The following is a 17,500-nucleotide window of genomic DNA, read 5'->3' as shown; positions in this document are numbered from 1 at the left end:
CAAAGGATTATTAGTTTTTCACCATTGTTCTATCCCTGCCTTTCTAGGTTTTGGCCCAGATTATAAACATGCTTACTTTGGGATATTGCCTGCTCAAAATTTACAAGCATCATATTCAACCATTGACCACAATCCTATTTAAAGCTCCAAAATGTTGTTATATTTGCTCATATATGGATTGACTTAACGTGAATTACGTGGGCCTGCCACTCTTTGGTCATACTGCTAGCAGCTTTGCTCCATATCATAAAGCATAAAAGATATGGAGAACATTGTCAAGATCAGCTGCATTTTAAACTGGAAATGCACTCAGAGAGTGCAGACCGCCTGCAAGGAAGCTGTTTGATACATTATACTATTGCACCATCCTTTTTTCAATTTTTAAGAAGTCTTTTTTCTTTGTTTTTTGTGGAATTAGAATCTGGAATGTCAAAATTCGGCCTATCCCGCAATGGTGTAGAATCTTTTTTTTTATAAATCCTGGATCCGCATTGTGATCCAGATCACCACCAAAATCACATATTCCTTTTCAATACCACATTTCATCCAAACCCGGTCATGACTTTTTGAGTTATCCTGCTGACAGACAGACACACAGACAAACCAACGCGACCGTAAACATAAACTCCTTGTCAGAGGTAATAATTAAGGATACAAGGTTGTTAATTTACCTGATGAGAGGAGAGAGAAGCCAAAGATGTGTGTGTAGACTGGAAGGCTACTAAGTGAAGGCTTTGAGTCATGGGGTCCAGCCCCTTAATATCAATGGTCCTCAGAGTCACAGAATAGGCCCCTGCTTTCTGAAATAAACAAAATAAACATAGCCTATCCATTACTACATGGGGAAACATGTTGCAGCCTGAAAAGGAAAATATCAATATGGGTAATCAAATAGGTGTGAAGAATACATGGCATATTTAATTGAATAACTTGGGGACACTGTAGGTTTGAAGAGTGGAGCTACAATGTTATTATAGCCCAATGAGGTATTCATGTTGTTATTGCAATGCACTTTTGTTTTACTTATCATTTCACAGAGGCCTTTTTATAGACATGACCTAAACCTCCCAAAGGTTTTATGGCTGACTGACATTAATGGCTGCATCTCTTCCTATTTTACAGCCCTCCTGGCTGCCACTGTATTGGTAGTGAGCACAACACAGCAGACTCTTCATTCATTCAGTCGTCTGGACAGTGGCCACTATGCGAACTAAGTCCTTCATCTGATATTTATGTATAGAGGTAAATCAAGTCGAAGGTAAATTTGGGTCACTATAGTCGATTACTTGACAGTTTCCTGTTACAGAAAACTAATTTTGACCCACTCAACGCAACCTGATGCTACAATGTAGGTCAGTCGATAGACTACTACACCGGAATGTTTTGGCTGCTATTATCTTGCTGTTTGTACAGTGACAGAAAATAAATCCAAACCTTATTCTCTTGGAGAAGCTTAGATGCAACAGGTGTTCCATTGTTGCGTCTCTCGCGACGAAGAAGCTGCACCTGACTACAGGTAGGCTAAATACATTTACGTCACTTGGCCACTTCAGGAAGTACGCTAAAGTGATTTCTCGAAGGACAACAGATGCGCGCTTCGATACAGTCACACCCACCTGCGTCAGGTTACACCGCCGTTTTGACTGCATAGTTCCTCCTCTCAGCGGGAAACCACTCGAGTTTTGAGTTTCAAGTCGAGCCGAGAGAGAGAGAGAGAGAGAGAGAGAGAGAGAGAGAGAGAGAGAGAGAGAGAGAGAGAGAGAGAGAGAGAGAGAGAGAGAGAGAGAGAGAACAGGTCTCTTTTGTGCGCTCTAGCCTCAGGATAGCCTACCTGCTTCAGTGGACTTTTTTACTGCCATTCAAATGATCATGTGAATGAAGGATTTAGTGGTGGTTGGCTCAAGGATTTGGAAAAACAGGCCTATCAGGCCTATCAGGATATTATACAAATTAAGCACTTTAATGCATAATTATGAACTGATGAACTATGAACTAGGTTTATGAGAACGATTTTGATCTAAATTAAACCTGCACACGCGACTTTTTTTTTTTTTTTTAAGGTTTCTCGCACTGTCTGTTTTTTTAGTAGTATATATGATATATGGATTTGCTAGAGATGTGGACATGAAACAGAAAGGCTTCTCTTTCAGTCAGCTATCGCCAGTCTACGTTTGGTCTCGCCCTCTCTTGGTCTTGCTCTCGACGAGTAGCCTGTGGCAAGGCCTATTGTCTTGGTCTCGGTATCCTCGGGTCTTGGTAGGCCTAATGTCCTGGTTTCGGACTGTGCAGTCTCGGTAACACACACACACACACACACACACACACACACACACACACACACACACACACACACACACACACACACACACACACACACACACACACACCTATGCACGGACAGCTATATAAAATATCACGATATTACAAGCCTTGCAAAAAACAAAGTCAGATCACTTGATTACAGTCCCTGATGGAGTAATGTGTGGTTAGGTGCCTTGCTCAGGGGCGCTTCATCCAAACTTGTATTGCATTTGAAAGTTAAATTGAAAGCCTAACTGGGAAACTCCAACTGCCATTGTCATTATGATTCAGAACTTCACAGCACACAAGTGCACATTGCATACAACAAAATTGCATTTATGCCTCACCCATATGCAAGGGGGCAGCCACCAATGGCGCCTGAAAGGGAGCAGTGCAGCCAGAGAGAGTAGAGAGAGAGAGGTTCCATTGGCCCATTGTTTCCGGGTTCTATTATTGCAAGGGGGAAGGGGGGAAATCCCCCTTTAGGCAGACCTAAGGACTGTTCTATTCAATGCTAGGAGTATTATGACACGCCCCTTTAGGCAGACCGGAACCTGGTCATGTTAGGTGCCCATAGCAACCTATTACATTGGCATATCTCTATATATTTAAAGAATCTCTGGTGCGGCTGTACGGTACAATGCTCAGGGTACCTGTCATGGAGGAGGATGGGGGAGAGCACTGGTTAATTATTCCCCTCACCAACCTGGCGGGTCGGGAGTCGAACCAACCTGTGGGCACTAAGGTGGACGCACTAAACACTTACCCATGACTTAATGACCAATGAACCTGCAACCTTCCAATTCCAAGACCACCTCCGTAGCCACTTGACCACAGCAGCCCCCCATAAGTTTTCCTTTTTTAAAAAAAACAATTACTAAAGCTATGAATATGACAAAACACTGGTAGAGACAGTGGTAGTGCATAACTGCTTCGATATAAGATCAAGCAGTGATAAACTTCTTGAATCATGATACAATATATAGTCAAAGAATGCAGAGCAATCAATAAATCAATAAAGGAGAGATCTAGCCCATTTGAACATGTATTGGGTAGGGGTCCCTTTCAGATGACTCTGTCCTGGGCCCAGCCCATGCTGTCAGCTGCCCGGGTCATGCTATCCTTGACTTGTTAGTACGGGATGATGCAACATTTGTTTTGTTCAGCCATTTGCCGATCGGTATTTGGACAGGATAGTGAAGAGAGGGACAGGAAATGAGTGGGAGAGACAGAGACGTCTCAATACAGTGCGGTAGCGTTGGGCTATCGGACCGGCCCTTTAGCTCAGTGGTCTCGTACTGTGCCTCCCATTCCCGAACCGATGAAGTTGATGAGATGGCAGGTTCGCAGCCCCGAGGGGGACAAACTGTGCAGGAACACCTCCATCACACCCTCATTAGAATGACCAGGACCTTGGAAAGGGCTGAAAATCACTATCATGCCATGTGAAGAAGCCTATGGGTAGCGTGAGCAATACAACCGCAGGTAACACTTTGTAATAAGGGATACATCACAAGCATTGTAAAGACTTAGTAAATAATTAACTAATGATAAACAAAACATTAACAAATGTTTTATCATTAACTAAGTTTAATTAATGCTTTATTCAAGATTCAAGATTCAAGATTCAAGGAGTTTATTGTCATTGTCAATGAAGTCAACGAAATTGTGGGTGGAGCAACAACACTGCGTAGTTTGAAGTAGGCCTATAGAAGTAACCAAAAAGAAGTAGTCAAATAAAGTCTAAATTCATGAAGTATATCATGAAGTATAATAAATTAAAGTAAATAATAGTAATAATATGAGTATTAACAAATTAATCAAGTAAATCAAAAAACAGTAAAATAAAAAAATGTGATCCTCTCCCCACAATTCAAAGTTAATAACCCAGTGCTGTTGATATTTTTTAGGTGCACACAACACACACACACACACACACACACACACACACACGCATGCACACATGTATGAATACACAAAATCAATAGGATGTTACAGTAGGCCTAAGTGCCATCCCTTAAAAGGAAAAAAAACACAGAACACCAGTCCAGAGACCTATGTAAGAGCACTAGAATTAAGCAGTCTAATGGCTTCAGGGTACAGGCTATTAGAAAGTCTTGTAGTTCGTGCCTGTAATGACCTGTATCTTCTGCCTGAGGGAAGCAGTTGGAACAGGTGGTAAGCAGGGTGGTGACAGTCTTGCAAGATGTTTTGCACTCTTCGTAGACAGCGTGTGGTGTAGATTGTACCTATCTCTGGGAGAGGTGTCCCAGTGATTCTCTGTGCTGTTTTTACCACACGCTGGAGTGCCTGCTGGTCTGCTTTTGTGGAGCCAGAGTACCACACCAAAGACCCATACATCAGAACACTGCTGATGGCACAGTTGTAAAAGTTCACCAGCAGTGGTCTGGGGATGTGATAGCCTCTTAACTTCCTCAAGAAGTAAAGTCTTTGCTGGGCCTTACCCACGGCTGAGGCTATCTGTGTACCCCAGGACAGATCATCAGCCACAGTCACCCCCAGGAATTTAAAGCTGTTGACCCTCTCCACCACCTCTGAGCCGATGGAGAGGGGTCTGTGAGGGGTCTTGTTCCTCCGAAAGTCTACAATAATTTCCTTGGTCTTTTTGGTGTTTAGGGCCAGGTTATTGTTGTCACACCATGATGCCAGATGTTGTACCTCCTTCCTGTAGTCCGTCTCATCGTTGTTTGTTATCAGTCCAAGAACGGTGGTGTCGTCAGCGAACTTGACAATGAGGTTGGAGGAGAAAGAGGCAGAGTAGTCATGGGGGAATAAGGTGTAGAGCAGAGGGCTTAGCACACACCCCTGGGGCTCGCCGGTGTTGATGACAAGAGTGAATGATATGTGATCTCCTACTCTGACCCTCTGCGTGCAGTTAGTCAGGAAATCCACAATCCAGTTGCACAAGGTGATGTTAAGTCCCAGCTGGTGAATTTTGGGACGAAGACTGTAAGGCCGGATGGCATTGAAGGCCGAGCTGTAGTCCACAAAGAGGAGACGTGCATAGGTGTTCTTTTGCTCCAGATGTTCCAGGAGTGTGTGAAGCACAATGGCGATGGCGTCCTCTGTGGAGCGGTTTTCCCTGTATGCGAACTGAAAGGGGTCTTGTGATGGTGTAGTGGCAGCTTTAATATGTTTCATGACCAGTCTCTCCATGCATTTAGCAGGAATAGGGGTGAGAGCAACAGGCCTGTAGTCATTGAGACCTGTGATGTGGGACTGTTTGGGAAGGGGAACTACTGTGGCGGCTTTGAAACAGGCTGGGACCCAACCAGTGGACAGTGAGGTGTTAAAAATGGAGGTAAAAATGTCTGTGAGTTCTGCAGCACACTCTTTGAGAACCCGGCCCAGCACTCCATCTGGTCCAGGTGCCTTCCTGGTGTTAATGCTGCTAAGTGCACATCTCACCTCAAGTGTGGTCAGGACAGGAGCTGGATCTGTACTAGGTAGGGGGGGCAGGACAGGGTCTGTGTTCTCCCTGTCAAAACGGGCGTAAAAAACATTTAATTCCTCAGCCAATGTAGGAGAATTAGCAGAGGGGGGATGAATATTGCTTTTGTTGCCTGTTATGGCCCTGATGCCTTCCCACACCTGCCTGGTATTTGTGGTGTCAGCAAATCTGGCTTCGATGTGCCTTCTGTGTTGTTGCTTTGCAGTGTTGATGCCCCTCCGCAGCCCAGTCCTGGCACTCCTGTACGCCTCCTGGTCTCCAGACCTAAAGACAGTGTTCCTATGTCGAAGCAGTTGTTGAACTTCTTGTGTCATCCATGGTGTGTTGGGGAAGACACAAACTTGTTTCCATGTTGTTACACTGTCCACACAGAAAGTAATGTAATCTAGAACAGCGGAGGTGTAATTGTCCAAAGCGGCATGAGTGACTGTGCCCTGCTCTCTAAAAACATCCCAGTCTGTGTGGTGAAAACAGTCCTGAAGCATAGGAATCGCATCCTCTGGCCACACTCTCACATTTTTAACAGCAGTCTCAGCGCTCCTGATCTTGGGAATATAACGTATAATATAATACACTATATCTACAAATAATGTGTTAAAGATTTTTTAAACCTTTAAACAAAGTATTTTTTTATTCATTTACAATTTCTAAATGTTTGATGAATATAAAATATGAACACAAAATTTCCCACTCATTTACAAACATTTGTTAAATGTTTCGTTCATCATTAGTTAATTATTTACTAAGTCTTTATAATACTTTTTATGCATCCCTTATGATAAAGTGTTACCCGACCGCATGTTGAAACTGTCAGGAATTGTCCTTTGATTTTGCAAGTGATTATAGAAATGTTGGGAAACAAATGGAAAGAGATGGAGACCAGACTTAATTGAACGCACAGAATTTATTCCATGTTAAAGTTACACAACAACCTGTAGACATGACACTTCACATACAGGGGTGCAGTTTTATTTTTTCAGAAAAAAGAAATGGAAAAAAACATAACGAGTCCAAGGGTTAAGGGGTCTAGAAAAAAAGGGAGAGAGAGAGAGAGAGAGAGAGAGAGAGAGAGAGAGAGAGAGAGAGAGAGAGAGAGAGAGAGAGAGAGAGAAGTACAGCAGGATTTATTTGTGTGATTTGTTTGCGGGGCAGGGAGGAGAGCAAAGGATCGACTTGGCTGAGGACAGTGGCAGAAACACACACACACACACGCAAACGCACACACACACACACACAAGCTAATACACACAAGCACACAAACACACACACACACACACACACACACAAACTAATACACACAAGCACACAAACACACACACACATACACACACGTCCATACAGATGTATACACACACACACGCACACAAACTGATTTTAACAGTACATTATGAGGTAATCCAGGCAGTTAGAAGACTTAAGATGAATGTAGTTTGGCACAGGTGATCATGGGATCAATTATGACGATCAATGGTGTTCAGTCTGTGGAGACGAGAGAGATGCCGCATCAGGACGGCTTAGATACAGGAACTACTAGCACACAGATACACACGCACGCTCGCACCAAACACACACTCATACTCACACACGTACACTACACACATGCTGTAAATCCACACAGACATTAAGGTTCAGGCACACCAGGTAACACATACATGTACGTACACAGGCACTATTCAACAAACACACACACACATTCATCCGTGCACACACACAGACAGAAATCGACAGGCAGGCGTGCGCATACATACACGCACACACACACACACACCGGCATGGTTCAAACATATGAGGTTCACGAACATTGCTCAGTTTCATGTAAGTTACAGAGGAGAGAAAACCCCCGTAACAATCAGACTGACACTGCCAGGACGGAGACACACACACACACACACACACACACACACACACACACACACACACACACACACACACACACACACACACACACACACACACACACACACACACACACTCACACACACACACACACACAGAAGGTTCAGTAGCACCATGTAAGTTATGTCTGGAGCCCCACAAACATATCTGCTTTCAACAGTCCCTATACACACACCCAACACTGTCTGACTGACAGACGGGAGATCCAATCTGATTACACATTCCTTAACAGGTGGACTGGGTGGGAGGGGCCTTGTTGTGTGTTGTGAAGATGGATATTTTACTGGATACCTACAAATGTTTCCAAAGGGATTTCCAAACTTATAAAATTGTTTTCATATATTTTTTCATATATACTTACATATATATAGAGATACTTTATATTTAATATCATAAATACTCACTTTCATATGGATTCAAAAAATATTATTCAGGTGTAAAAATGATAGTATATTGGTCATGGTTGTATTTGCAGATGATTGGGGATGGTATATACTGTGCTTTTTTAAGGTCCCGGTACAATCCTGGACTGATACACCATGACATTTTTTTTCACTTGTGTGCAACAAAACTCTACCAAGCTCGGTTAGCACGTGGTTCAACAGACTTCTATACAGTAGCAGTAGCTATTAGCATGCCCATCGACAACAATAACACACAAAACCAAAATAAAACAAACAAAAAAACAAAAACTAGGATCGATGGCCAAGGGGCATTCCACATGCGACTAACAAACGGGGCAATGACTTCACTCAAAAGTCATTGAAGTCCTTTTCTTTTCTTTTTTTCTTTTAAAGAAATTGCTTAGTCATTTCTTCTTTGCTAGATAGAGAAGGTGGAGCTAACACTTTGAAGCTAATTAGCAACAACAGAAATAAACAAGACAAGCGCCAGTTATAAGGCCAATCAGTTACCACAACAACCATCTCAAAGAGAAAGAGAGAGGAGAGAGAAGAGAAAAGAAGTACAAAAAGGAGGTAATCTCTACCATAAAAAACAAAACAAAAAACAAAACAGTTTGTCCCTTTCTCATTAAACCCCTCATGTTTCTCTACAGCAGCCATGATGAATAATTAGCAGTGTGTCAGCAGCAAATAAGCAGTCATTTAAACTATGCTATGTTATGTACTTTGGGGAAAATGGTCTGTTTAGAAGATATCATCACGGTCCCAGAGATGTTAGCATGTCAATATTGATTTGTTTTTAGGCCTGTTAAGGGCAGTTCACACAGCTACACGTAAACTGTTCTGTGTGTAGCAACACTAGCCTTTTTAAAAACCCATGCACTTGCCGTTAAGGTTTGTTTACGGCTGTTAAGTTACATATTGTCTTTAATTTTCACTGTTGATGCTTTAAACTTAGCTGTTCGAAACCCATTGTACTGTAGTAAAATTTTTAACAGTTTCAACTTTGCGTGGTATTTGTAGAAGCATTACTGTTGCAAGGCACAGGCAGCTAGGTGCATTGTGTCTTATCATTAGTACTATAGAATAATAAGATAATACAAAGCAATAGCATTTGTGTGAACGATTCCCTGACAGAGCCTATGGCAAAGTCATTTATTTCCCAAGTTAGAGTTTTCTAGAGATAGGCTCGAACTACACAACTTTTACATGATTTTGTGTCAGATTTTGATGTTGGGTTGCGCCCCACACATTAAGAGAATCACAACTGTCAATCTTATCTCTGATTGTAAACACAGAGTCAATGCCTGATGTTCTATTTCGAGTCGTGAATATCAAATAGTGTATAATATCTACGATTTGCGATCCGCGACTCTTTGATCATCTCTTTGATCAGCAACTCTTTGAATCTTAGAACATTGCACACGACGAAGAAATATTGCTCGACAATCGCTTGCGATGGTCCTGGGGGCTAACGTTCCACCGATTATCCGAAGTGGGGTTTTCAGCCGAGGAGAATCGGGCTGATAGTTGTGTAGTTTGAGCCTGGCTTAAGACTGTACCATGGAGAACAACTTCTGCAGACTTCTCTGATGTTCCACTGATTGCGAGACATTGGTTCCATTATTGCAGGACTGACTGAGACGGTCTCTGCATCTCAACAGTGGTTTGGTCTTTTCTCATTGAAGATTAATGAAAAGAAAAAAATATCCATATTTTTTTTTTGCCTATCAATAAAAAATAAATAGAAATTTTCAATACTGTATTTCAATATTACTATACGGGGTTCTCCTTATATATAATAGTTGTGCTCATGAGATACATTTACATCTATATGTCAAACATTTATATATATATTTTTTCTTCAAATAATTAATTTGTAAATTTATATATACTATATATATTTCTATATTTTCATATCTTTTCCAAACATTTTCCCTTTTTCAGTGAATCCTATTCACCATTGCCACCATGTTCAATGTGCAAAACAAACAAATGTGCAAAATGAAATGCAGTGTTCATCAATGGACATGTCCACTTGACAGCACAACGGAATGGGAAATAAAAATTAAAACTATACAGCCAAAAAGGACATTCTATCACACATCCACTGACGGAAAAACCCAACCCAACCCAACCCAACCCAACCACACACACACACACACACACACACACACACACACACACACACACACACACACACACAGCTACTGGCGAAGAAGCAAGGAGAGGATGAGGAAGAAGAGTCTGGTTGTCAAGGGAAACGAGGTGTTCGGCGTCCGAATCGGGTCCATGGAGAAGATATTTCATCCTCAGGCAAACCTGCTAGCATTTGTCAGAGGCCTTAACAACTGGCGATGATGGAAAAAAAAGAAATCGACAGTCAGCTTCTCTTCTTTGATATGCCCAATGGCTTCGTGGACCCGTCGTCTGAAAAACACACTCAACATGAGAGCCCCTAGACATTCATACAACGCACTCCTGCAAAAACTCAGTCATGTGTGCGTCTCATGTACAGTATAGGATAGTAGTATTGTTCTGTGTGGATGCATACGCTTGACAGTTAACATCAGTGTAATGACATAGATGGACGTATTCTACTCCTAATGTATGTTCAATTCGTAAATTAGTTTTAGGCTACTTTGATTTTTTTCTACCTTGTCTTGTTTTGGTGTCACATTGTTTGCTGCGATTCTACTATACATTGCTAACACTTGTCTTTTAAGGTAAAGGGAGTTTAGAAATCTTCAGTTTGGCCCAAGTCATGAGTGGTGTGTACATCTTGTACTGTATATTAGTGTTTTGGTGTATTTGTTGTTTGTATGTTGTGTGTATAGATGGTATACTATTTTACTGACTTGTTTGTTGTCAAGAGTGTGCCGGTAGATTTTTCCGGGTAGATCTGACTTATTCATTGAGTCCCAAAAGCTCCAGCTGGTCTCATTGACCTTTCAACCAGGAAGTAGTTGCGTGACATTACGTAGGCCTAACAGCTGAAGGCGGTCTCCATGGCGTCACGGAAAAGAGGGCAGGGGAGCCGGGACGCCGACTCCAGGGATGCCGACAAAGGTAACCATGGTAACCATTGATTTAAAAAAGAGTTGTTTTTACATCCGATGGAACCACAGACCAGCCAGTGGTTTCTGTAGCAACCACAGAACCTTGGGTAAAGCTTCTGATGACAGACCAGAGATAAACAGGACGTGTAGAGAGAACCCTGTCAGGATTGTGCGACATCTGGATTGTATTGTGATTCAGTATCCTGTTTGTTAACTTCAGGAAACACATTGCACTTAGAAGAATTGAGCTGCAATTCAATTCTTTGAATTGAGCAAGTCAATTCTGGATTTTGCACAGGCCCATTGTGTGTATTAAGTATGTCTGTGTTTTGTGTGCGTACGTGTGTGTGTGTGTGTGTGTGTGTGTGTGTGTGTGTGTGTGTGTGTGTGTGTGTGTGTGTGTGTGTGCGTGCGTGCGTGCGTGCGTGCGTGCGTGCGTGCGTGTGTTGTAAATAGAAAATTCTGTTCTATTGCATTAATGGTGTGATTTGCAGTGTGGTGTTTTTCCCAGAGGTGTGCAGGTGTTTAAAGCGTAAGAGGAAGAGAGAGGATTGTTGTGTTTTTGGGGGTAATGCATGGCCTAGTGGACACTTACAAGTATGAGCATGCAAGGACAGAGTTAGTATGTTAGTTTGTTAGCGTGCTAGAATGTTAGTATGTTAGTGCCCATCGATATGAACACTAGATGCCGCATTGACCACTACTTTGTATTGGAACAAGAGGCTGAAGTCAAATCGTTGCAAGGTTTTAGACTTGCGTGAACCTGGCCCCCCCTCAGACCCAAAATGCTGAAATAACACTGCAGATTGTATGTGCTATGTTTGTGCCGGATAGTGCTGTAAAATGTTTCGTACTTCCCTGTTGCACTTTAAAAAAGGAGCGTGCAAATGTAGGAGCAGTAGCAGTATCGTCTCCTTGACCGTTTTGTTTTGTTTCAATTACAGTCTGTGTTCCCAATTTCCGAATTGCAATGCTGCTCTCTCTGCCCGCTAGATGATACTGCCAGTAATGTTATTCTTCATCTTCTTGGTCAGACCGTCATCTCTGCACGAGATTTGAAAGTCGATAATAATCAGGCAATAGAATACCAGCCCAAGTCGGTGGCGGCCGAGGTATGGCCCTACGGCATCTAGTATTATGACTATGGGAAGTGTACAGTGGTTAGTGCACAAGCTAAATACAACGTAACAATTTCAAGTCTATGCTAGATCATAAGTTAGGATGTTAGTGAGTTAGTATGTTAGTACTTAGAGGTTAGTGTGCTAGCTAGAAACGATACATAGAGGGTCACACATTAGCAATGTTAGTAGGCCTACCTAGAAGACAACATGCTAGCTGAAAGCAATAGGTAGGGTTGCCAACCGTCCCTTGAAATACGGAATCATCCTGTATTTAGAGATAAAAGTACGGGTTCCGTATTGAACTGAAACGGGACACAGGACGTTAAAATGCAAGAAATTACATCTAAGAAATGCTAATTTTTCTGGGGGACGACCCCCAGACCCCTGGCACGATGAAATGTCCCGTATTTTTTTCATTGACAGTTGGCAACCCTATCAATAGCTAAACTATAATCTAGATCATAAGCACGTTAGTGTATGTTAGTACGTTAGTATGTTAGTACCACCAAGACTAGAGGTTAGTGTATTAGCTGAATACAATTATGCTAAATCTAATCTAGGGTGACCATATGTCCAGTCCGAACACTTCCTGTTTTCACATTGACTGAAATTCATTATAGTTTCTCCTATCCTTTCCTATGGCCTATAATTAATGTTCATTCACTCATTTTCAACTGGGTTATTGAATGGAAGAAACCCCCAAAAAGCCAATCCTGTGCTGCCTGGCACCCGGGACATATAGCATATGTGATGCAACATCTAGAAGCCCAAGGCCGCGGTAAAGGACAGAAGGCTGCAGTGACTCGTACCCATCCTGTCCTTACCCATGAGGTTTTTTTAATATGAAGTGATGAAAATGTCCTAGTTTTCATTGTTTTTCCACTTCATTTGTGTTACTCATGTATCCGGCAGCAAGATTTCAAGACAAGCACTAATTATAGTATACTAACTATAGTTTAACAAGTTCTGTTGATTTATTCATTTCATTTATTAACTGATTGTATTGTAGGCTATGCAGTAATTTCTTCCCTGGCATATCATATAATATAATTTAATATATAATATAATAATGTATTCGAATCAGAAAGTTTCCTGGTTTTATGTATTCAAAATATGGTCACCCTAGCCTATTCAACACAGTGAGTTCATAACCACGATTTACCATGAGTTAGTATGTTAGTAACCACGATTTATCACGAGTTAGTATATTAGTGCTTGGAAGTTGGGTTGCTTGCTGAACACAATAATTCAAAGTCTAATCTAATGTTAGATCACAAGTTCAAGCCCATTCATAGCATAGGTGTGAGATAATTACAGATATGTGTGTTTCATGCGTTACAACCGTTGATCTCATTCACATTTCGACACAAAAAATCTAGGAGTTTAATATCCTTACGTAGCAGATCGTGAGCTATTGAAAAAAAACGTGCCATGTGTCAAAGATGGACGGAGGTATGAAGGTGTTGACGGTTAGAATGTATGAAAAGATATCGTAATTATCCAAATGTAGGCTATGAATGGGGCTTCAGCACTATGTTAGTGTGTTAGTATGTTAGTGCACTGTGGTTAGCATGCTAGCTGAACACAACGGAAACTCTCTTATCTACAGTAGGTCACAATTAGGACTGGAAGATATAACAGCAATCATAATGTATTTTATTCAATATTGATTTTTTTAACCAGGATTTTAATATCATGATTATAATCTTGTGAAGACAAATGTTAACTTCCTTCACAAGTAAAGTGGACTCGTCAAGATGGCTATAATCGAACCATCGCAAATGACATGTTTAAACATTCATTTTGTCCAAAACAGCTTTGATTGCCTTGAATTTAATTTTACTCATTATATCAATGTTCATAAAATTTACATAATTAGAACATCAATTTGTGATTGTGTTTAATCTCCCAGTCCTACTCACAATTTATGTTAGTATGTTAATATGTTAGTGGCAGAAGATTTACGTGCAAACACAATACCTAAATGTTAGTATGTTAGTGTGTGTGCAGTAGCTAAGTGTTAGTAGGTTAGTATTTATGCATTATTTTGGTTAGTTAAAGTGCTAATTATCTGATGGGGTGCATGTTGGATTTACATACATACAGTAGGCTACATGCTGTTGTTGTATTAGACTATGCAGGACAGAGTGTGTACTGCTGTGTAGTTTAAACATCGTACATGGCTCTGATGAACGCAAATGCTCAAAACAAAACAGGGGTGCATTTCTCGAAACCATAGTTGCTAACTGCATTAGCTACTTTGTTGTTCGCAGTGCAATATACCATTGGCAACTACCCAAGTTGCTAACTGGCTAACAACTACGCTTTTGAGAAATGCATCCCTGAATGGAGAAAATCATGTATGATGTATCTCGATCGATATAAAAAAGCTGACACACGTTAGTTACACGGATGATGATGAAGGATGACTTGGGATTTAGCGGCAAACGGGGGGTTAGTAGTAGACAAGCTGGCATGCATCATAATGGACATTTGGTAGCATATAGCATGTTAGTCTAATGCAGTGTTTCTCAACAGGGATGCTGGGGCACCCTGGGGTGCTGCGGGCCCCCCTCAGGGGTGCCGCGGAAACGTGGCTGATGAATAAATTATGTAATATAATACATATTTGTCTAAATTGAAAAATTAATGCTAGTCAGTGGAATCTTTCATCTGCCATTTACGCACAATAAAGTAAATATAGGTCGCCCCAGTCAGCTGCAACTTCGAACGTAGGTCGTGTGACGTCTCCAAATGTGTTACTTTTCTAAGCTTGTGTGGTATCGGATGCGATGCCATGTTACGAATTGTTGGTTTGGGGTGCCTTGAAATTGTTCATGATTTGAAAGAGTGCATCGCCTAAAAAAAGGTTGAGAAACACTGGTCTAATGCTTGGCTGATGTGTCAGGTACAGTACATTATTGTTAACTGAAGTTGTCTGGTTATTTTTTCCGTGCATATGCAGCATTAGGGTGAATATGAGTGAGTACCACTATAGAAGTACCATTAAGTACTAGGTTAGTTAGCTATAGTTTCAGGTGGGTTAGTGAAAAAGGTGGATTAGTGAGTTTGTTGGCTTGGCTTTGTGTGTGTGTGTGAGAGAGTGTATGTGTGTGTGTGTGTGTGTGTGTGTGTGTGTGTGTGTGTGTGTGTGTGTGTGTGTGTGTGTGTGTGTGTGTGTGTGTGTGTGTGTGTGTGTGTTAACAGTAGGCCTATGTCTATGTATTTCTGTTGTAGAACTGTTTTAGCTGTACATTGGTTAATATACAGGCTAGTATTTTTACACAGCATGTGTGTGTGTGTGTGTGTGTGTGTGTGTGTGTGTGTGTGTGTGTGTGTGTGTGTGTGTGTGTGTGTGTGTGTGTGTGTGTGTGTGTGTGTGTGTTTAGATGCTTTAATGTGTTTGAGCACGTGTCAGCATACAGTACATATCCAGTATGTGTGTGTTTCCTGTGTGTGTGTGTATGCTATAGTGTATGTGTTTCTGTGTGTGTGTATATGAGTGTAAGGTGCCCTGCGTGTTAGCTGCAGTAGGGCACTAGGGGGGGTCTCCTTCTGGCTGAGTGTGTGTGTATGTGTGTGTCTGTGTGTGTGTGTGCGTGTGTGTGTGCTGTAATGTTTGTGTGTATGCTATGGTGTGTGTGTGTGTGTGTTAGCTTCAGTAGGGCGCTATGGGGGTCTGCTTCTGGCCGTGTGTGTGTGTATGTGTGTGTGTGTGTGTGTGTTAGCTGCGGTAGGACGCTATACCGGGAGTCTGCTTCTGACGGTGTGTATTTGTGTGTGTGTGTGCTATAGTGTGTGTGTGTATGCTATAGTGTGTGTGTGTGTTAGCTGCGGAAGGGCGCTACGGTAGGCGTCTGCTTCTGACTCAGTCTCTGCAGTTCCTCCCTGATGGCCTTGATGAGGGAGGCCGAGGACTGGGAGGGCGAGGGCGGCTCGGGCGCCGGGATCTCGGGCGGGGCGGGGGGCGAGTAGGTGGGCGTGGGGGGGTTGGAGGGATCCGTCAGGGCAGTGCGAGGCATCTGGAACAGAGGCGAGGCCGAGTACTCGGACGAGTAGGACAGCATCTAGGAGACACGGGGAGGAGAAAAAGGATCATGGCTAGTGAGCCTGAGTAGAGTAGAGTACAGTAGAGTAACTTTATTATCATGGAAAGGAAGGAATCACTGGAGCATCTAACAGATGTGGAAATTAACTTGTTTTATTGGGCAAGCGCCAAGACTAACATTTCGACGTTCTCACATCTTCTTCAGACTAACATTTCGACGTTCTCACATCTTCTTCAGAACGTTGAAATGTTAGTATTGGCACTTGCCCAATAAAACAACTTAATTTCCACATCTGAAGCTGCTCCGTTGATTCCTTTCTTTCCCTGCATTTACCAGTCCTTTCCCGTGACGCACCAGATTGTGAAGTGCAGGAGCGACGAGGATATCTCTCTTTACTATGTGTAACTTTATCATCATCTTTCTAATCTCTTCGAGACTTGGTGGTCTAACCAAGAGCTTACCAGTTAATATTTCCCAAAGGGCATGGTTGACCCGCCTCCCTTGCTTTGCTGCTGGTTGTTTGCTTCCCGCCAAAGTGGGAGGAGGTCACGTTTTTTTATGGAGCTCAGAAACAGTATTTGTATTGCTCTTGGTCTGACTAGAAACAAGGCTGAAGGTGCTCTGTCACTAGGAGGGCGTGGCCTGGCATTTAAAGATATCCTATGCAACTTTGACATAAACTCACCGATATAAACAACTTTATAGCGACATCTAGTGGTTCTGCCGAAAATGTGCATTGAACTACATTAGACAGACAGAGATTGGCTTCGAGATTATGTGCGAATTAAATTTCTTTGTCCTCTGTAATTAGCCAGATTCCCTTCTTGTATTCAGTTCTCTCCACTTCTAAGGGGCTTTATGAATCATATGTGCGATTCTCCCCCTTGCTTATGAGTTCGCTGCTTCGTAATTCACTTCACACAACTGCAATCATGTTTGCACTTCCCTCAGATGGATATTATTTGATCCACTTGTTCTCGGCAGATATCCCCGTCTTTATTTCACATTTCCAGCAACTATAGGCCTATAATAGTACCCGTACATTAGAAGAACGAGGAAACAAAAGGCTATTTTGTTGTCATAATAAAGATTTCGAAGTCGAGGTGACAAGACGCGTTTTTATCTTGTGTGGTGTTGAAAGTGAAAGTGGACATCCATAAGCCGGCTAGAGATCACGTTTTGTCTCCTCTTGATCGGC

The 17,500-nt window shown here is 42.1% G+C and overlaps 2 protein-coding genes across 3 annotated transcripts in view; both read right to left on the bottom strand.

The window, feature by feature from the left end:
- The window catches only part of svopl (SVOP-like), a 76,929-nt gene that overhangs the window by 12,439 nt on the left and 46,990 nt on the right, over positions 1–17,500 (bottom strand). The window contains exons 1-2 of one of the 2 annotated variants that reach the window (XM_063212579.1): positions 1,435–1,470; positions 672–800 (exon numbers count right to left, since the gene is read on the bottom strand). The gene's annotated coding sequence lies outside the window, so the exon portion shown is untranslated. Of the gene's footprint in view, positions 1–671; positions 801–1,434; positions 1,471–17,500 lie in introns of those variants that run through there. The other variant, XM_063212580.1, reaches the window with a different exon arrangement.
- Positions 15,990–17,500, bottom strand: part of si:dkeyp-27e10.3 (UPF0606 protein KIAA1549) — a 65,464-nt gene continuing 63,953 nt past the window's right edge. The window contains exon 25 of the mRNA XM_063211855.1: positions 15,990–16,320. Coding sequence (XP_063067925.1) covers positions 16,081–16,320 — 240 coding nt within the window. The 3' untranslated portion in view covers positions 15,990–16,080. The remainder of the gene's footprint in view (positions 16,321–17,500) is intronic.

The sequence above is a fragment of the Engraulis encrasicolus genome, chromosome 12 (genome assembly GCF_034702125.1).
Source record: "Engraulis encrasicolus isolate BLACKSEA-1 chromosome 12, IST_EnEncr_1.0, whole genome shotgun sequence".
NCBI lineage: Eukaryota > Metazoa > Chordata > Actinopteri > Clupeiformes > Engraulidae > Engraulis > Engraulis encrasicolus.
Note: the sequence above shows the minus strand (reverse complement) of the source record. Positions and strands in the feature narration are given on the sequence as shown.